The sequence below is a fragment of the Saccopteryx bilineata genome, chromosome 7 (genome assembly GCF_036850765.1).
Source record: "Saccopteryx bilineata isolate mSacBil1 chromosome 7, mSacBil1_pri_phased_curated, whole genome shotgun sequence".
Taxonomy (NCBI): domain Eukaryota; kingdom Metazoa; phylum Chordata; class Mammalia; order Chiroptera; family Emballonuridae; genus Saccopteryx; species Saccopteryx bilineata.
Window position 1 is genome coordinate 41,843,707 of NC_089496.1, and position 22,078 is coordinate 41,865,784.

Consider the following 22,078-nt stretch of genomic DNA (forward strand, 5'->3'; position numbering starts at 1 on the left):
TACAGTAATCTTTTCCACCTGACCAGGCGGTGGCACAGTGGGTAGAGTGTTGGACTGGGACATGGAGGACCCAGGTTCAAAACCCTGAGGTCACCAGCTTAAGCATGGGCTCATCCAGCTTGAGCACAGGGTTGCTGACTTAAGCATGGGATCATTGGCACAACCCCATTGTCACTGGCTTGAGCCTGAGATCATAGACTTGACCCCATGGTCACTGGCTTGAGCCTGGGATCCAACATGACCTCATCGTCACTGGCTTGAAGCCGAAGGCCCCTGGCTTGAGCAAGGGGTCACTGGCTCTGCTGTAGCCCCCAGGTCGACATATATGAGAAAGCAATCAATGAACAACTAAGGAGCCACAAAGAAGATTTGAGGCTTCTCATCTCTCTCCCTTGCTGTCTGTCTGTCCCTATTTGTCCCTCTCTCTCTCTGTCAAAAAATAATAATAATCTTTTCCTTTTCTAACTATAAAATATATACCTGTGTGAGGCTGGATTTTCTCACATACTTCAACCAAAACAATATATCACAACAGACTAAATGCATAAATACGAGGATTCAGCGGTCTTTTAGATCAAATATGAAAGAAATTAGGAAAAAGACATAAAACAGTTCCATTTTTCCAATTGTTTTATTTATTCATTTTAGAGAGGAGAGAGAAAGAGAGAGAGAGAGAAGGGGGAAGGAGCAGGAAGCATCAACTCCCATATGTGCCTTGACCAGGCAAGCCCAGAGTTTCGAACTGGTGACCTCAGCATTTCCAGGTCGATGCTTTATACATTGCGACACCACAGGTCAGGCCCTTTTCTTTCTAATTTTTATTTTGGTTTTAGAAAGTGGTTTTTGTTGTTGTTTTTTACAAAAATCTTAGGTTAACATGAAATGGGTTTATTGTATTTATTTTTAAATAATTTGAAACATTATTTAGCTGATTGATAATGAAATATATATATCTATAAAGAGAAACAAAACAAAAAAGCTCTTTGGGAGTCCTCACTTTTTAAGTACCAAAGGGACAAAACCAAAGCTTGAGAACCAGTAGAATGGGGTATAAAACCAAAGATCTCCCACTAGCCTTTCCCCCCCTCAAGCAGTTCCCTTTTGCAGAGATAACCACTTTTTCCATGGAGAACCTTTCAGATCTTTATCTGTTTTTAAGAGACATGTGCATCTGAGAGGTGTTTTTTCCCCCTGAATTCCTGTCTTTTTTATTATTAATTGATTTTAGTGAGAGAGGAAGGGGGAGAGAGAGAGAGAGAGAGAGAGAGACAGGAATATTGATCTGTTCCCGTATGTGCCCTGACTGGGGATCGAACCAGCAACCTCTGTGGTTAAGGACAACATTCGAACCAACAGAGCTATCCAGCCAAGGCATTCCTTCCTTTTTAAAGAGCAATTGCATAACCTGCTTTTCAATTTGCTCTTCCCATGTCAGCTTGTATAAATCTATATAATTCTTTATAACTGCCTCAAAATCTACCACAGTGTATTGTTAAAATACGGTACATTTTCGGTAAATGGACATTTAGGTTATTTCTAATTTTCTATTAAACAATACTGCAAAAATGTCTTTTGCCAAGTATTTATAATAGAAATTGCTAAAGAAAGACATTGAACATGCTTAAGAGTTAGAAACTGTTTAACATTACTTCAAAGTGAAAAATGTTAAAAAAAAAAAAAAAAAAAGATGAGAAGGGGCTTTAGGTATCTTCCTTCTTTTCAAAAATCTACCTTCTAAAGCTCAAAACTGGGTATCTGAAAACATCCCAATCAGATGAAGGCTAGAGATCTCTTTTGCATGGAAAGTAGACAGTGGTGAGAGTTTCAGATTATCTGTATAATACCTGTTAAAATGTAATGAGAGATGTCGTAAAACCTACAATTTATCTGCGTGTATTATGGACTCCTATACAGAGACCTTTTTACAAAGTCCTGCCTGGTGATTTGGAGCTCTTTTACCACATTGCTGATTAAAATTATGCTTACAGACTGCGCATAAACATGAGGACTGAGTTGTTTTCAATGTATTTGAAGGGTATTCACACTAAGATCCTGCCAAATGACGTGCCATGAAGTCTTCTTTGACAATTTACTTCCCGAGTGTCCATTCCTCCACATTCTTGCCAACCCCAGATAGTATCAATCTTGTTCATCATTCCCAATTGGCTTTTTTCTAACAACTAGTAAGAGTGGATATCTTGCCTGACCTGTGGTGGCACAGTGGATAAAAGCATTGACCTGGAATGCTGAGATCACCAGTTCAAATCCCTGGGCTTGCCTGATCAAGGTACAGACGGGAAGCAACTACTACGAGTTGATGCTTCCTGCTCATCACTCCCTTTCTTTCTCTTTTCCTCTATCACTTTGTCTCTAAAAGTCAATAAAAAATTTTTTAAAACTAAATAAATAAATAAATAAAAGATTGGGTATCTTTTCCTAAGTAGATTGTCTTTTAAGCTATCCCCTTCTAGCCTGACCTGGGGTGACACAGTGGATCAAGTGTTGACCTGGAATGCTAGGGTTGCTGGTTCAAACTCCGGGCTTGCCCAGTCAAGGTACATACAACAAGCAATGTAAAACTAAAGTGAAGCAACTATGAGTTGATACTTCTCACTCCCTGTCCCTTTCTCTTCTCTCTCTGTAAAGTCAATAAATAAAATCTTAACTTGCCTGACGTGTGGTGGCTCAGTGGATAAAGCCTCGACCTGGAATGCCGAGGTCATCAATTCTAAACCCCAGACTTGCCCCATCAAGGCACATATGAGAAGCAACTCTTATGAGCTGATGCTATCCTCTCCCCCTCACACTTATCTCTCTCTCTCTCCTCTCTCTAAAGTCAATAAATAAAATCTTTTTTAAAATCTTAACATTTTTTTAAAAAGATATCCCCTTCTAAACTGCCACTTCTTATCCTTTGTACATTTTTATACTATGCTGTCTACCTCTGAAATTAAGTTCTTTATCTACTAGTCCTTCTCTTAAGGTAATTTTAAGACTAGACCCCATAGTAAGGATCTTAAGACATATACATCTAAACACAAATTCCTAACATAGTCACAACACATAACCCATACCTCACAAGGAAATGTGAAATATTCCTATGTATCTGTACATATGCGACACAAACCATGGAATTACACAGGAATGGTATATCTCTTTCTTCCAACTGGTACATGTAAATACACAAGCTTATTAATATGAGCCAATACCACCTAGGTGCCAGATACTTCAAGAAGTCCTTCACAAACATTATCATTTAGCTCCCAGCAACCTTGTGCAATAGGTTTTATGGCCCCTATTTATAGATAAACTGATAGGCTCAGAGAGTTTAATCAGTTTGCCCAGGATCACAGAGCTGAGCACCTGAGGTGTTTATGATTTCAAGCAGGATGCCACTGTCCCTCTCTATCACTGTGCTGCGTGCACTGCTGGCCCTGGTTTTGCTGTTAATGGTGTGTGCACACAGACATGTCTACCTCATCTTTCTCCAAAGGTTTGTTGTGTCATTTGAGATGCCTCAACAAAAATTGAGTGATAACATGTGCTTTAATATCACTACTGATGATTGTCTTGTCACAGCTGACTTTGAAAATAAACAATATAGGCCTGACCAGGCGGTGGCGCAGTGGATAGAGCGTCGGACTGGGATGCAGAGGACTTGGGTTCGAGACCCCAAGGTTGCCAGCTTGAGCGCGGGCTCATCTGGTTTGAGCAAGGGTCACCAACTTAAGCCCAAGGTTGCTGGCTTGAGCAAGGGGTCACTCGGTCTTCTGTAGCTCCCCGGTCAAGGCAGATATGAGAAATCAATCAATGAACAACTAAGGAGCTGCAACGAAGAATTGATGTTTCTCATCTCTCTCCCTTTCTGTCTGTCTGTCCCTCTCTGGCTCTGGCTCTGCCATAAATAAATAAATAAATAAATAAATAAATAAATAAATAAATAATATAGGCTCAGTCAGCCTCACTATAAGGGTTCCTTAGTCCTTGCAGAGTTTACCCTAATGATCCTGTCAGAGGGCATCCTAAGGACAACTCTGCTCCACACGGGATGTTTTGGGGGCACTGAAGTTCCCATAAAGCACTTAAGAGGTAAAAAGCAGTTCAACACGATCTTTGGTGAGCAATTTCCAAAATTAACCTAGGCCTGAAGTCTTGTGGAATAATCCCAAATAAACATCTGCTAAATTAAACGGACTGAGCCCTAAAGTTAAACACGGGAAGAATCAGAATAATAGTGTGGGGGAAAAAGTAAGTTTATAATTGTGAACATGCAAAACACAAGAGTTTAGTCTTGTAGTGGTATTATATCCCGTATGAACACCTGTAAACCTGCGTTCCTGCCTTCACCCCAACCTGTGTAGTCACTCCCAAGCACATAGGTTGCCCTGACCACCGCCCTCTGGGCTCAGCCCCAACCACCATCCTCTCACCGCTGCACCTCTAACCCTAAACAGCTCGCGGTCCCTCTGCACACAACAGGGCGTTTCACACTTACAGGCCTCGGCTCCGCTGTCCCTCTGCCTTTTCCATCCCCAACGCACACACAGCCTCAGTCTGCCTGCACATTCCTCTCCGAACCTGTCCCTGGCTGACTTTCCCACAGCCAGCTAAACCTGATGCCCTTCCAGTATCCTGGGGCACACCATACACCCCACACCACGTTTATAACTTTCCTTTACCTGCAGAGATTTTAGCCCACCTTTAGGATCACTGAAGCACAGAGAGCCACTGTCAGTGTTGAAGAGACATCACCCAGGGACTGAGACAGAACACAGACCACTACCCATCCCCCCACCGTGTACTTTTCTTCAGAACACCTCTCAGTCTTCCAGCTCCTAAAACCTGGATGCAATGGACTAGGAGCACACATGCTCAATGTGTGCTTGTTAAACTAAAGATTATATAAACCATAGGGAATGAATTGATTTCTGATATTTGAAAAATGCAGAAATGGTTTAAACTAACACCCCCCAAAATATGGAAATTATAATCATCAACCACATTTCTCTCTCCAAAGAAAACAGCAAGAGCTTCTTTATTTTTGCAATAGCTGACTTTAAAAAAAACCTACAGACGTTTGGGGATGACTGGGGAAAGCTCAATCACTTCTCAAAGAGTTTCAACCACGCCAGCTCCCTAATTCCCCGCTCCAATCATCACCTGCTCGGCTAGGTGGCACGATGAGCAGCACTTGGTTTCGGAAACTAACTTTTAATAAAATTTAACCTCAGTGTATGATCTAGTAAAGTTCCCAGTGCAATGAAATATTCATTTCTAAGGTAAAATCCCAAATTCAAGGTGCTAGGTATGGAAGAACACAGCCCTAGGAACTCCAGCTATATAGGTTATCCAAACTAAGCCCTGTAGCTCCTGACTTCACTTGTACATACAAGGGGCACAAATGCATCAGGACCTAGACTTGTCAGAGTCAGCCAACATCCATGGTAGAAAGAAAGAGATGCTTCTAGAACAACAGAGTCCTCCATGCTCGAAAAGACAGTTTTTACCTTAAACTGTCTCACTGCACACTTCACTAAAAACAGCTATGACTAACCATGCAAATATATATACATTCACCTGGTATTTTGGGCAGAGCACTTTCAAATTTAAATGCGCAGGTCTTTTGACATAGCAATTCCAGGTCTAAGAATCTACCTTAGAAAACTATATAAACAAGATTCCTATCATATACATATAAGCATTCTCGACTAAAATTACTGGGAAAAGAACTGTTCAATTGTTGCACATCTATGCAGAACAATACAACTGTTAAAACAGAGAACTATGTGTACTTATGTGGAGGGTTCTTCAAGATACATAATTTAGTAAAAGCACAAATTATATAAACAGAATGAGTTCATTATTAAACTAAAAAGTGTTTGTGGATACACGCAAAGTAAAATTTCTGCAAAATAATACACCAATGTACCAGCTGTAAGACCAGAAAGTACACAGGGATAGCGAGGATTGTAAAACAAGTATGTTCACATTTTTACTTCATGTGGTTTAAATTAATTTGAATGTATACATATGTAAAACCTCATTAAGCTGTTTACTTAATACTTACACAGTCTATTGTATCTAGGTTATACCTTAATTCTTTAAAAATCAAAAAATAGGGCCTGACCTGTGGTGGCACAGTGGATAAAGTGTTGACCTAGAACGCTGAGGTCGGCAGTTCAAAACCCTGCACTTGTCTGGTCAAGGCACATATGGGAGTTGATGCTTCCTGCTCCTTCCCCTTTTTTCTTTTTTTCTATCTCACTCTCCTCTCTAAAATGAATAAATAAATAAAGTTTTTTGAAATGTAGGTTCTCATATTTAAAAAAAAAAAGGTAATGTGTCCTCAACGAAAATAAAAACAAAAAGATACCACTCACAGGTTTCTACTTATATCAGTCCCCATACCAAAATGGAACAAAGATTTTCCATATTTCTGTCATCACCAACAAATATATCTACTTCTAGCCTTTGCATTTGAATCTCAAGGGAAAAAACACATCAGCTGCACTGGAATGACTACTGAGTGACGCTGTACTGATTGATGTTGTGCCCACACTGCCCCTAGAAGCCTATGAGGCTCTCTTTCCATTCTGACCTCCCAGACCTCGGTTTCCTTACCCTTAAACTACATCGTGTATTTGGAAAGTGGAATTGGGATTCAAACCCAGATCTAAGATCTCATATCCCACATTGTTCTGTCTGTACCTTCAGTTCCACACGGGCACAGGTGGCAAGCATTCAGGGCTCATCAAAAGGTTTCCTTTCAACTTCCCCTTGCTACTCCCTCCTAAGCCTTAACCATATTCCACGTTTAAGAGACTTCCTCCTACAAGCCAGCATCCTACTAAAGCTGGGTCAGCAATGGCCTGACCTGTGGTGGCTCAGTGGATAAAGCATCGACCTGGACCACTAAGGTCGCTGGTTTGAAACCCTGGGCTTGTCTGGTCAAGGCGCATACAGGAAACTACTATGACTTGATGCTTCCTGCTCCTCCTCCCTCTTTCTCTTTCTCCTTTTCTTTCTCTCTCCTCTCTCTAAAAATCAATAAATAAAATCTAAAAAAAACAAACCTGAGACAAGCCGGCACCACGGACCCCACTCCAGACACAGCTGCCTCTTCTGCAATCTCAAACTCACATCCCATGAGCCACAATTACCTGCCTGAGATAAAGCCGAGGCATCAGCCTCCTGATGCCTTCTGCTCCACTCTCATACCTCCCTCAGGCCCCTCCAACTTCTCTGCTAAAAACCACCTTACAGGGAAAAGTAGTTTTATCATTTTCTCGCTTAAGACAGAATGTCCAGATATCTTATTAGAGAGTAAGTAAGCCCCAGATTTCAGACTACCTCTAACTATCTTTTTCCTACAGAAAGACAATAAATCAACCCTTCAAAGAAGCCAAACAAGATTTTTTTCTTTGGAGAAAGCAAGAAACAGGACATCTGTGCTCTGACTTGCCATTGCAAACATGATCGGGCTGCTGTGTAAGCTACTTTGAGGTTCTGACAACTTAAATGGCAGGAATGAAGGCAGGGCAGAGTCAAGGACCTGGAAATGGGTTCCACTAATCACCTGCAGAGCCTTGGGCAAGTCGCTTCTTCTCCCAGGGCTTTACTGAGAGTCTTTTGGTAAAGCAACTAAATACCACTAAAAATAATCTATTGTGCTATCTCATTTTTATTAGTTTTCATTTTATAAATTAGTAGGTGTTTAACATATTTTGAAAGTAGCACTCTATTATCAACGGACTTACACAGACATAAAAAGTCTTAAGACTGTGCCTGACCTGTGGTGGTGCAGTGGATAAAGCATCGACTTGGAACACTGAGGTCACTGGTTCGAAACCCTGGGCTTACCTGGTCAAGGCACATATGGGAATTGATGCTTCCTGCTCCTCCCCCTTCTCTCTCTCTCTCTAAAAATGAATAAAAATCTTAAAAAATATATAAAGTAAAATACTACTTCAATAAAAAAAAAGTCTTAAGACTTAAGACTTACTCTGTCTCAAAATCAATTGCTCTAACACAGTAATTTGCAACTGGTGTGCCCCAAGAATTTTTAAAGCATGCAATACCTGACTATTAGTCAGGGGCACTGAGTTCTTTTCCCTTAGATTGTCAAATAAAAATGACAACAGCCAACACAATAGCCATCTGGTATGAATGAATCAAAATTATACTATTTTTTTTGTCAGATTGGCAAAAAAAATCTATTATTTAGGAGTGCCACAGAATTTTAGTAATTAGTTTATGTGTGCTACGAGAGGAAATAGGTTAAAAATGCTGCTCTAATACATCACCTGGTTTGGGTGACTATTGTGGAAAAGGACAGAATTCATAATTTGAAGAGAGAGTTCCTTTATCAAGAACCAGATTTTTTGCCTGACCAGGCGGTGGCGCAGTGGATAGAGCATCAGACTGGGATGCGGAGGACCCTGGTTCGAGACCCCAAGGTCGCCTGCTTGAGCACCGGCTCATCTGGTTTGAGCAAAGCTCACCAGCTTGGACCCAAGGTGGCTGGCTTGAGCAAGGGGTTACTCGGTCTGCTGTAGCCCCACCGTCAAGGCACATGTGAGAAAGCAATCAATGAACAAATAAGGTGTCTCAATGAAAAACTGATGATTGATGCTTCTCATCTCTCTCCAATCCTGTCTGTCTGTCCCTATCTATCCCTCTCTCTGACTCTCTGTCTCTGAAAAAAAAAAAAGATTCTGTGACTTTAATAAAAGTAAAATTAAAAAAAAAAGAACCAGATTTTTAAATATGCAAAAATGAGAGAATTTAGAATATGTACAAAAGGTATCTTGTATTTCTTATAGCTAACACTTTATGAATAAAATGGAAGAAATGTTTTACTTATTCAAGGATCCTAAAATAAGGTGATCAAAGTATTTTCAACCTACTCTGTGATATCCGTAAGTATTTTGGCCAATAGTTTCAACCTTTGCTTGTCAAATCAAGTATCTAGACAACTACATAGAAACACTGGACCTGGTCTACACTGTTTTAGAAACTAAGACAGATTCAGAAGATTTTCCAAATGTATGTTAATAAAAAGCAGAATGGGTTGTCCATAAGAAAGTAGTCTCACAGTCACTAGAACTGTTGAAACAGATGTCAGAGGATAGGTCCACTGTCACAAACAAATCTTGGTCATTCAACCAGAGGACCTACTAAAGTTACTCTTCCATCTCTAGCAGATTATAAACAGAACATATTCATAAATTTTCTAGAAAATAAGCAAGTAAACTAATGTCCTAATAAACAAATTCTGGAAGAAAGGCTACATTTCAGGTTGTTTCAAAATTCATAAATCATTCTCCATGTATTCATAGGAGAGCCAAAAGGCTGAGACTGAAGACCACCCATATCCATTTATCCATTCACCTAAATCTCAGACTCTCAGAGGTACGCTACCCAGATGGTGACACCATCCCTCTCCACAGACATTCTTATTTCCCAGGGACAGTTCACTCTCCTTGCTCTCTACCTCACTGGCTTCGTTCACTCTCCTTTGCTGATTCCTCCTTCCTCCTAGAGCTCCAGGCTCAGTCCTTTGGTGATCCATAATTTCAAATACAATAAAGCCCTTTTTTAAAATTTATTGACTTTGTAGAGAGAAAGGGAGAGAGAGAAACACTGATTTGTTGTTCCACTTCATTATGCATTCACTGGTTGATTGATTCTCATATGTGAACCTGACTACGAATGGAACCCACGACCTTCACATAACGGGGAACACTCTAACCACTGAGAACCCCGGCCAGGACACAAAGCCTCTTATTTTCACCTCTACTTCCTACCTCCTCCTGAGCAACAGATTGATATATCCAGTTATCTATTCAATTTCATTTAGAGTTTTAATGGCTAATAAGTACCAGAAACATAGTATGCCAAAAGTAAAGCTCCTGATTCCTACCCAAAACTCTGTTCTTCCTCTAATGCTCTCCATTCTAGTAAATGGCACCCCCTTCTATCCAGTTGTTCTGGCCCCCAAAAAATCTTCCTGTCATCCTTTACTCTTTATTCTTTTCATCCCCTCATCTAATCCATCAGCAAATCCTATTGGCTGTTCCATACAGAAACTGACCATGACTTATCACCTCCAAAGCTAATACCATTATCTCTTGCTGGGATATTTCCATGGGAATCGGCTCCCCGTTTCTAGTGCTAAATGCAATTTTCAAATACATATTTTCTGTTCTAAGCACGCTGAAGCCACTACTCCCTGCCTCCTCCATTTGATGAAAGACAGCTAGGAAGAGAGCCACCACCTTCTCCCTCTCTGAACGTGGCATTCACTCTACTGTCAAGAGGTAGAGTCTATTTCCACATGCCATCTGAATCCGTGCTGGGCCTGTGACTTGCCTTAATCAATAGAATAGGGTACAATTAACAGTGTGCCAATTTGGAGCCAACCCTTTAAGAGACCTAGAAGCTTCTTTCACTCAACTACCAAGTGGTGAGACACCAGGTAGGGACAGGGTCAGAAGGATAAGCACCAAGAGGTCAAACATGTAAGTGAAGCTTTCTTAGACCTTTTCACCCAGCTTAGTAAATGACCCAAAATGACACCAGCCCTGGCCGGTGGCGCAGTGGATGGAGCGTCCTCCCAGAGTGCTGAAGTAATTGGCTGGATCCCAAGGGCAACAGCTCAATTCTGAGGTTGCTGGTCCGAGCCCCGGTCAGGGCACCTCTGAGAAGCAATCAATGGCACAAGTTAATGTTCCTCTCTCTATCTCTCTCTCCAACCCCCTTCCTCACTTTCTCTCAAAACAAACAAACAAAAAAAAAAGACACCAAGTAGAACAGAACCACCACCTCGCAGATCAACAGAATCATGAGGAAGAATAACATGTTGTTTTGAACTGCTAGTTTTGCAGTGGTTTGCTATGAAAAACTTCCTAAGCAATTACCGCAAGTGATAATACCACATATTCTAAGGATTTAGGCCTCTTTCAGCTGATAGTTCAATTAGAGTCCTCAAAGAATAGTTCTATCATAATTTCAAACTATTTCCTAATCAAGTTAAATGGTCTCAGGATAATTTTCTAAAATACATAATTTATGTACTATGTGTTCCCCTTCAGGGCAACAAAATCCACATAGTATATTAAAATTTATAACTGTGTTTATTTACCAATACTGACGACTTGCCAAACAGCAATTTAAGAACATGAGAAATTACACCCTCAATTTTAATAGAGCTCTGAAAATTATGTTTGCCGCCAACTTTCAAGCAAAACCCTGGCAGTCCAAGCCAATTTTTAAACATTAGATTTATGGAGCAGAAAGCCTAACTAAAAATGCTAATCCCACCCCTTGGTCACTGCTACTACACTGCCATCTCCTGTCTTAATGACTCCAGAAGCTTGAATCAGATGCAAAAGTCGACAAAGGACACTCAGCTAAGAATAGCATAGCCTCTCCTTCATCCCAGACCAAATCAACCACCAGTTACTGAATAGATAATTCATACCTTTCAAAAATGTTACTGCGAGAAAAGGTGCTGTATTAATGCTTGCTGCTAAAGACAATTACAATGGAGTTGCTTTAAATTGTATCAAGGTAGTTCAACAGCTTCATTTTCATACAAAATCTCAGACACTGGCAGTATGTGGCTCATAAAAGAATCTCAAAGTATGGCAAAGATTGTTTCCCTCTTGCTGACTGCCCAAAAGACGTACACGTGCAAAAGCAACTGAGCTGCCTGACCAGTCAGTGGCGCAGTGGATAAAGCGTCAGACTGGGATGTGGAGGACCCAGGTTTGAGACCCCTTGAGCGCAGGCTCATCTGGTTTGAGCAAGGCTCACCAGCTTGAGCCCAAGGTCGCTGGCTGGAGCAAGGGGTCACTCGGTCTGCTGTAGCCCCCTGGTCAAGGCACATATGAGAAATCAATCAATGAAGAACTAAGGAGCCACAACGAAGAATTGATGTTTCTCATCTCTCTCCCTTCCTGTCTGTCTGTCCCTATCTATCCCTCTCTCTGACTCTGCCACCAAAAAAACAAAACAACTGAGCTGCCAAACTACAGAAAGGAAATACAAGCTTCTTACAGGTGAAACCCCAGACCTCTGTCATTCCAAAAAGTATTTTTAAGCCTTACCTAGTAACCCCTTTATTTCAAGCTGAATGGCAAATCAGAACAAAATATGCCCCGTTAGTTTATTACAATGGCATTTGGCAGGAACAGATCACGTAAGTGATCACACAAGTCAAAAGGAAAGCCAAAAACACAAGCCAAGATTTTCAATTCCCACCGGCTCCCGGCACATGTCATATTTCTCTAACATCTTCCTTGTTACTTGGACAGCCACACCACAAGCACTTAACATTTATTTTTTGTTTAAATCCTAATAAGGCCAAAGTAAGATATCTTTAAAACTCTTTCAAACTGTATTGAGAAAACAAGATGAAATTAAGAAAAAAAATCTCATTGGCTACAACCACTTAAGCAATTACTGATCCTAAACTGAGCACTCACTCCAAAGACAAGCCTGTTTAGGATTCCTCACCAACCACAAAAGTTTCCTAACATTTAGAACCTGATGTCTCTCTCTGCAGATGTGACACCTCTCCCTTAATTCACAAGATCCACCTGTACCACTCTGATAAGGAAGGAGCAACACCATTATCCACACCTATGTTTAAATGGTCAGCATTAAAAGCAGCTTTTGCGTCCTGGGACAACAGGGTCCGAAGCCTTGGCTAACAGCACACAGCCGGCCATGGCACCAACCTAGTCTATACTAACAGCTCTTAAAATGCAGCACTAGCTTTTCAATAGCCATTTCAAGTAAGATACACTTGCAACCCCAGTCATTTTTATACATGCTCTGTCTATCCAATTGATATGTTAAACCCAAGACCCTGCCTGACCTGTGGTGGCGCAGTGGATAAAGCGTCGACCTGGAAATGCTGAGGTCGCCAGTTCAAAACCCTGGGCTTGCCTGGTCAAGGCACATATGGAAGTTGATGCTTCCAGCTCCTCCCCTGTCTCTCTCTCTCCCTCTCTCTCCTCTCTAAAATGAATAAATAAATAAATAAATAAATAAACCCAAGACCCTAATAAAGAAATGAGTTGTTTATTTAGCAATTTTTTAAAAGGAAACAAGAGCTTAAGCAAAAATTTGAGCTTAGGCGCCATAGTCTCTTTTAACAGATTCTTCCTGAAAGAAATTTAGCAACCATAATATTGTACTATTTTTTCTCCTTTATTCAAATATATAATTAGGATATGTAGCCAATATATCCTGACAGCTAAACCATGAGGAAGCTTAAGCTACAAAAATATTTTTTAAAATTACATAATTTAAAAAAGTAATGGAAAATGAAGTAAAACCCCTATCCTCTCAGTTTTCCACTGTCAGCGACTTTCCTGTGTCCAATAGCCCATAACATAACAAAAAAAAAAATCAGTGCTATTTACATAATCACATAGGAGCAGACATGAGGCCCCCAAAAAGATACCAGTGGCTCTTCCCAACTAAACGCAACTACAATCTTCCAAAGTCACAACAATTTTCACCCACCTTTAACTTACACTTTACCTTCAAATTGGCGCGGGGGGGGAGGGGGTAAGATTATACCTATAAGTGAAGCCAAGTCTTCATGTACTGTATCCTTTATATTTGGAAGAGAAACTGCAACGTTATCATCAATATTCAGTGCAGTCCTCTCTCTTCATTCTGGATGCAGGGGACCTCAAGCTCTGTGAAGTGCTGCTATAATCTTCCCCAATGGAGGGGTTCTGAATGCAGAAAAGCAACATTCCTTCCACATTCCCTTGAGACTTCGGTAATCAGGAGCTAAGCTTGGTCTGAACCAAATTCAACAATACCCCTTCCTGAAAGGGTCCCTGCCCAGCTCCACTCCCAGTCAGAGTTGGGCCAGGCTGCCAAGCATCAAATCACTTCCTAGGCCTGCTCCCCCGTTTAGTCGCTGCAAGCCCATTCATCCATCTCAGAGTGCTGCCATAAGCATTCTTCAGCATAGGGCTCCCAACATGCCTTGCACAGCAGGTATAAAGGTCACTGCTGCATATGTGGGTGTGCCTGCCTCAGATGCCTACATGATGATGGGATGGAATGCAATGACTGCTTAGCACAAAGAACTCCACCCAGAAGTCCACCAGGCTCACTTTGGCAACGACTGGTCTGCAGCATTCAACTCATTGTCACCGGTACCACCCCTTAACCTTCCTTATAGGTGCTGAGTATGTGGATCACCAGGGATCCTTCCCTGCTTCTCCCAAATCCCATTCAGACAGCGGAAGCACTCAGCTAAGGGAAACTACATCACAGCACCAAGGTTCAGTCAAAACAAAATAGTAATAAGGATTTCCAGAAATTTTCTCTAAAATAATTACAGAAAAGAAAGTTCTACCTTTGTTTTTACCCATTTCAGTACAAGCAAAGGAGTTACTTGATTATTATCTAAATCAGTAAAATGCTGTCTTCTCCAGGGTGCTCCTATTCATTTTGCTAGTAAGATAATATCATTTAAAACCCTGCTTATTTTAATTTAATCTCCATTGTTAGTTAACTGAAGAGGCTTCCATTGATAAACACTTGCTGCCACAGGTAACATTTTACCTTCTGTGCTTTTCTAAAGAGGGGCCTGCTCAGTATAAAGGTAACAAGTAACTAAGATATGTTTTTAGGTTAAGCAAAGCCTTCACAAATAAAACAAGCAGTACTTACCAGATGTTTTAAATTTAGTTCCCTACACATGGGTAGAAATTAACACCAGGTTGGAAAGTAAAATCAAAAGAGTGAGACAAAGTAATCTGCATTTGCATGCAGGTCAATGAATTATACCTGAGAACAAGACCTTTAATGCTTAAATTTAGAAACTCTCATGTTCAAATGCCAGTCTTTCAACACAACCATCTGCTTATTTTTTTTATTCATTATTTGAAAAAAATTAAGACACACTGGCTAAACACGAAACCAATGATAATTTGCAGAATGTACTTACATTTCCCCACACCCCCCAGGTAAACAGTTCAGACTTTGCCTTTAAACTTTTTAAAAGAGAGATGACTGACCTCATCCTTAATTTATCAATTCCTATGAAACTGAGATCAATTTAGATACTTTTCAGCACACATTCTATAATTTTAGTAAAATATTCTAAAAGAATTTCATTCTACTATATGAAATTACTTGACTCTTTACAGTAATTCCCAACTAAATCTATCTGGTCATACAAATCTCTTTCCAACTATCCTAATGAAAATTAAGTACACGAATAAGAGAAATCCATAGAAATCCATCCAAACCAGTTTGCTAACAAAAACACAATTTGTAAAAAGGTTCTTTACCTACAAGAGAACTCAATCCAGAAACAGGCAAACAATGACATTTTATGTAGCCATCTCTTTCTGCACAGCAACCCGGAAATCCATAGCACTCCCACTATCACCAATACCTAACTAGACATAAACAGTCCTAGTTTAAATTAACTTCCAGGTTTTTCCTTGGCTAGGGTTGGGAGTGGGGAGATGGGAGGGGAAAAGGCAGAAACCCTTAACCCCACCTTGCGAAACCCAGAAAGACAGAGGCCAGCCCCAGCAGCACAGGAAGGGAACAGCACCTTTCCAGTTAGTTAGAGCTGGGATCTTGGTTTGATCTTGATAAAGGAGCTATTTCTCCAGAATCCTCCAGAAGTTAAAACACTGCCTTCAAACATTCTATCAAGTGACACACAACACATGCTCCCCTAAAAGTGCATGCAATCCCCCTGCTGCTGTAGCCCAGATTCTGAGTCTTCAAGATCCCTTCTTGGTGGTTACTAGTAAGCAAAACATGTTTTCAAAGAGTGGGGTTAAAGAGAAGCAGGAGACAAAGGCGGGTTTGCAGAAACCTGTACCTCTGGAGTGGCTGACCGCCGCTGCTGGGCAGGAGAAGGCCAGGCAGCCGTTCACTCACGTGTCCCAGTCCCGGCTGACCAGCTAGCTCACTGCGTAAAGGCCATTTCTCTCCTCCAGACTTGCAGTCGGCCTCCCAGGCCTCCCAAGCCTCTCAGGCTGGTGGCCGACAACTCTGAACAGAGAAAGAAAGGCACGCCACACCCACGAGTGTCCGCAGCTGCTTTCGCCCCTCCCGTACTTATAGGTAGGATAGGGGGGCGGAGGGCCGCCCATTGCACATAGAATCCTACACAGAGTCCCCCAAACTGTCCTCTGAGACAGACTTCCTGCTGCAGCAATTTGACCCACTCTGCCGGGGAGTGTTTAGTTGTGAGAGCTTCCTCGAGAGACTTCCATAGCAGTGACACTGAGCGAGTGCCAGAGACCCCGAAAAGCTCTCTGTTCCTCGCAGCAGGACCCACGCACACACACACCTGCAGACGTTTAAACGCCGGAGCAAAGGACGGCGCCACGCCACCCAGCGCGCGGCCCACTGCGCGGCCCAGGAAAGTTGTTTTCAGCTGTGTTGACAGTCTTTCCTCCCAATAACGGGGCGACGACAGAACCAACGAGAACATAGCAAACAAGCTCACCTTTGCCTCTTGGGGACCGAGTGCTCAACTTCTAGGAGTTTCCCGTGCAGTTCTACTTTACCTGCGGACACACAAGAGGGAGACGACAGTTGGCAGGGTTCGGCGGCTCTCCGGGCCCCACGGGGCCGCACCGCCTAAGCGACGACACAGGCGGCTTCCCGAGACCCCAAGCGGACCCCGGGAGCAGCCGAGGCCGAGGGAAGCCCGGCGCTGCGCGGGGAAGAAGTCGAGCCCCTCGGGGCTGTGCAACTACCCACGGGGGTGGAGTCGAGTGGACCGCCAGTCCCCTCACTTCGATCACATTCTGCCCCCCCCTCACCAGAGGGGGTCACTCAACCCCACGACACTCGCTGGACCGACGCGGCCCCTCTGCCCACTACTCCCGACACTCGCGTGTGACAAACTCGGGGGTAAGGAGGGGCTCCCGGGTTCCAGTCCAGGCCTGCGGGGAACAGGGAGTGGCGGGAAAGACTCGACGACAGCAGGGTGGCCGCAGAAAGGAAAAACGCCGGAGGTGCACCTCGCCACCGAACGGCCCCCGCGCGAAGGGCGGCGCGGCGCCCGCCACACCGACAGGCACGGGCTGCCGGAGGGACCCGAGTGCAGCCTGCCCTTGGGGCGTCCCCCGCCCGGGTGACCGCCGGCCGCCCCCGCCCACCTGCCCCTTTGGCTCGCGGGACGCCGGGGCGGTAGGACCTGGAAGCCAGGTCGCGCTCGCCCGCCTCCCGCAGGGGCCTGAGGCAGCGTGGGACCGCGGGTGCGAGGCACCGGCCCGCAACCTAGCGGGGTCGAGGCCACTCTGAGTTCTCCCACGGCCGGGGTCCGGGGCGTGAGCGGGGTCCGCGAGGCCAACGCCATACGGAAGGAGCCGAGGCAGGAAGGCGGGCGGGAGAAGCGGCTTTGGCGTGCGGAAGCCTGGAGCACGCGCCTGGGCCCGGGCGGGACGCGGGGCGAGCGCCGGAGTCCCGCGCCGGCAGGCGCCCCTCCCCCGGCCCGCTCCGCCACGGCCCCCGCTCCTCCGCCGGGCTTTCTTGACAGCGCTTCCACCCAGAGCCAGCAAGGCGCGGCACGGGGGAGAGAGCGGCGGGGGTCCGGCCGGGGTCCGAGCAGAGGAAGCCCCTGGGACCCCACGGCCGGACCCCCGGACCCTCTGCCTGCCTCGCCGGGGCCTGGGGCCCGGCATGGCTAAGCCGGCGGCAGCCGCAGGCCCGGCTCCGGGTCCCCGACCCCGGCAGGCCGGGCGGGCGGAGGCGCAGGGCTGAGGCAGGCGCCCGGCGGGGCCAGGCCGGGGCCCACCTGAAAGCGCCTCGATGGCCTTGAGGGCCCAGCTCTCGTCCGGACAGTCCACGAACGCGTAGCCAGTCTTCACCAGGAAGGGGCCGGACACCGGGATCTTGGCGTCCTTGAAGATAGTTTCCAGGTCCGAGGGCACGGCGTTCTCGCTGAGGTTTCCGATATACAGTTTGTTCATTGTGAAGAGTGGTTGTTTTTTTTAAAAAAATTAGGAGAAAAACGAAAAATTAAAACCACCCACAGGGATGGATGTATCCGGCGGGTTTTGTTCCCCTTGTCTTCTCGCCGTTAAAATTCACAAACACAGTAAGAACCAAGGACAAGATCGAGCAGAGAGAAATCAGATCCGAGGGTTGTTTTTCCTTTTCTGGGTATTGAAGAAAAAAAAAAAAAAAAAAACACGAAAAGAAAAAGCCTCCTTCCTACAACCCAAACGCATCAACGAGTCTTCCTAACTCGGAGGAGGAGGCGGGATTAGCGAGAAAAAGGAGGAGAGAGTGAAAGGAGGGGGGGAAACTACTTTTTGTCTCTTCCTCCCCAACCCCTTTGGCGTCGGCCAGCGGACTGTGAAAAATATCACTACGTGAGGGCAGGCGCCGCCTTCCCATAAAAAACCCACAAGGGTGACTGGCAGGAGGGAGGGGAGACGCGGTGGAGGGAGGAAGGCTCAGGAGGCGGAAAAAATCCGCTCCGAGTGTCCGGCTTTTTGAATGAGCCACGTGTTCAAACTACAAATCAACGTCTCACGTGAGGAATCCCAGCGCCTCAATTAGAGTGGGTTTCGGTAGGGGGGCGGGGTAAGAGCGAGCGAGCGGAGGAAGAGGGGGAGGGGCAAGGAGCTCCGGCGAGGGACCCTGAGAAGGGGAGGAGGAGGAGGAGGGGAAATGCTAAAGGAGCCGCAACCGGAGCGCCGAGGGGAGCACGACTGCCGGAGCTGATTGTCACCAGAGTTTAGAAAGGGTTATCTGGTCGGGGCGGATCCTGAGGGGGAGGGGAGGAGGGGAGGAATATTGATTTTTTTCTAATGAGATGGGGTGGGGGTACTAACTAGGTAATTCCTCAATTCTAGTTACCGGAGTTGTAAATATTCGATTTCTTTACATAGGTAATCAACAAAACCAACGAGTCACAATCCCGAACTCTCTTTGTGGCTTGGATGACATTAGAAGTGTAACCTCGGCAAAGCCGCGAGCACGTTCCCAGCGCTAGCACGGGCGGAAACGCAGCGAAAGAGTGGGGTGTGTAGGGGCGGGAGAGGCGGGCAGATGCGCCCCACCCCTGCACCCTTCACCGGCCGGGGCACCGGGGAAGTGGGGCGGCCCCCTGCCTGGGCTGTGGGGGATGGGAGCCCGCGGCGTCCTGGGCGGGTGTCTGGGCGACACCTCCTCCGCCTGTGCTCGCGGTGGCTCTCGGCTTCGCGTTTGCCATTGGCTGCGCAATTCAGAAAAGGCTCCGGGATAAATGAGGCCGGGGGCGGGCTTGGCCACTGGTGGGGGAGGGGAACGCAGGGGCGGAGGTTTCTGGCGTGGGGATGGGGGGCGTCCCGGGGCCTTGGAGGCCGCAGGAGAGAAGGCGGAGTGGGAAAAGTCGGTATTGAAACGGAAACCATTTCTTCCTGTAGTTTCCAGAGAAGGAGAAGGAGTGGGGTAGGCTGGTACTTTCATTTAAATAATTTTAGTTGGAGAACTTGGAACTCTTAAAAACAGCAAGACCGCTCTGCGTTACCCTTGAATGGTATTCGCACTTGAAAATTGTTCGAGTCTCTTTCTGCCTCTTTTCTGTACGCATTTGGCCATAAGAACCATTCAGAATTTCCCTTGAATGTAACGAGTACAATGGTGGGTGTTTAGGGAGGGTCTGGGCCCGGTGGAGCCTTCCTGGGCCAACAAAATGTGGAGTGGAGACGAGGAATACGGAAATGAACGCAGTGCTGGGATTGGGATGGAAACCTCCAAATGTGGTTTGATTGTGTACTCCATTCACAGGCCACATTTATACCGGATACCTGTGGTATATTTTTTAACAGGTATTTCTTAGAAAAGATACAAAGTTCTTATTTCAAACAAGTGAATGAAATTCTGTCTAACCTGGAAATATATACCAACCTCTTTAATGACTTGGTACTCTTACTAGTAGGAAAATGTGTAATAGAGAATATATTGTGATTTACACTGGAACAACAACTTAAGTAATAATGACAATTGATATAGTTCGTTTCCCTTGTCATACCGTGTATGGCATTTAAGTATTTTCCAATTAAAAGATGAATGGCAGATTATTTTTAAGTATATGGGAACCATTACATAATATGTATAAAGAGTTTTTACATTTTTTTCTTTGATATTGTGTTAAGGAACCGGAAGGTGTCAGATCATCCATTTTAAATGCAACTGTTCTAAGTTTTTTTCCCTTGCCAAACAAATCCAAATTTTTAAACTTAAAACATTTTCACAATACTTTCATTCACATTTAATCTAGTAAAATGTTTTTACTTTATGTGATAGAGGGGCAGACTTGTTTTTGTAAAATAATTTAGAACTGTATTATGAGTTTTATTTTAAAAGACTAGTTTGGTGGTTGAAATTTTATGTTTATGACTAAGTTTAACTTCTTTTTCCCCAAACAAGTTTAACTTTTAAAAGTAGCTTATTTTTCCTTTCCATGTTTTTTAAAAAGACATTTAGTTTTGTTTTGTTTTTTTTTTTTAAAAAGAGGTATTCTTCCTTTGTTACATCTGTATTAAAATGAAAATATCAAAAAATTGTAAATTTTTCATGAACCTGTTGCATGTGATCAAAAGCTATTTGTGAAAAATGCTTTTCATTAATTCAGTAATGTTTACTTTTCTAAATATCTTTAAATATTATAAACTACGCTGCTGATCATTTAACTTTTAGGAATTTTTCTTGAGAACAAATTTTGAGTATGTTCAACTTGTTTCCAAAGTCAGCTGAATGGTGCTTTCTGGATTTCTGACAGTATTTGCTCCCATTAAAACAGACTGAAGGAAATATTTACTTCCAAAGCATGGGATAAATTGTTCATTTTCCATAAATCCTAGCCCATGCTTGTCTGTCACTATCAAACAAGTCTAACAGCTGGAATTTAAAAGTGTTTGCTGTTTTGATGAAATATGTTCCTGGGGCTCTTGTGAACTTAATCTGTGTATTATTGTAACAAACTGGATACTCCACCTAGGACCTTAAAAATATACACAAATTATATAAGCTCAGACATCAAAAAGGGAGGTGGATACAGTCTACTTCACTTCGAATCTTCCAAGCACTAAGGGATAAGTATATGCTTATTAGCTGAATATAAAGATCATGGGTAATTATTTTATATTGGCATTTCAAATGCAAAAAAAAATCTTTGATGGTTTCTCAGTAATGAACATAAAGTCAATCTGACTTCCAGTCTTTTGGTGAGTCTCACACAAGAAATTAACCATATATATGAACTACTACAAATTCTTCCTGAAGCCCTTGTAGCTCCTATTTAATAATTCCACGAAGGACTCCCACCCATTGTATGTGCTGTGATGTGGCTCTTTCCAACTGCAGCTTGTTTACTCTTTGGACAGCTGTATCTCCTCATCTGCTGACCTGAGTGCATAAATACTTCTTACTGGTCGGTGTAATACTAAAAGAGAAAAACTATGTTTAGATGGTCGGTTACCGTTGCTGTATCCACTGGTAATAAGCGGAGGCTGAGCAGGTAGAGGGATAAAGGACCTTCTTGTTACCCTTAACTCCCGCTGTCTCCGAGCCCAGCCGAGAGCCGAAGTCCTTAACGAGGATGGCCTCGCACTGTCCTCCGCGTCGCCTGGGCCTCCTAGGAGGTCTTTTTAAAACATACTCTTGCTCCTTCAACCAATTCTCCTAGCCTCTGATCTGTTGAAACCATATGCGTCGTAAGTATGTAGTAACCTGGTTCTGCCCTCCCTTCGGAATCAACCTTCAGTTATTTTTGTTTAAATTTCTTTTTTTAAAAATGGTGCCCCAGGAGATGAGAAGGTGGGGTTGTTTCCTTTCCCCCTGGTCCAGCCCGGGAGAAAGAGGGCGGGATCCTTGCAGCTCACACTGGGGAAGATCCTTCGTCGGCTGCCGACTAGCCTCGGAGGCCCTCGGCACTGCACCGCCCTGGCCCTGCAGCGGGACAGGCGCCTTCTGGCTTCACCTCGGGTTCTGCCTCCGCGTGGAGCAGCGCGGATTGTTAGACTTGGGGGTCGGGGGGGGCTCTGCTGTTCCCCTCGCGGCACGACTCCACCTGAGG

General features: G+C 44.1%; 1 protein-coding gene across 2 annotated transcripts in view; it reads right to left on the reverse strand.

The window, feature by feature from the left end:
- Positions 1–18,434, reverse strand: part of IGF2BP3 (insulin like growth factor 2 mRNA binding protein 3) — a 111,275-nt gene extending 92,841 nt beyond the window's left edge. Inside the window, exons 1-2 of one of the 2 annotated variants that reach the window (XM_066238611.1) lie at positions 17,807–18,434; positions 16,511–16,571 (exon numbers count right to left, since the gene is read on the reverse strand). In XM_066238611.1, coding sequence (XP_066094708.1) covers positions 16,511–16,571; positions 17,807–17,981 — 236 coding nt within the window. In that variant the 5' untranslated portion in view covers positions 17,982–18,434. Of the gene's footprint in view, positions 1–15,329; positions 15,417–16,510; positions 16,572–17,806 lie in introns of those variants that run through there. The other variant, XM_066238612.1, reaches the window with a different exon arrangement.
- Positions 18,435–22,078: the final 3,644 nt, after the last annotated feature.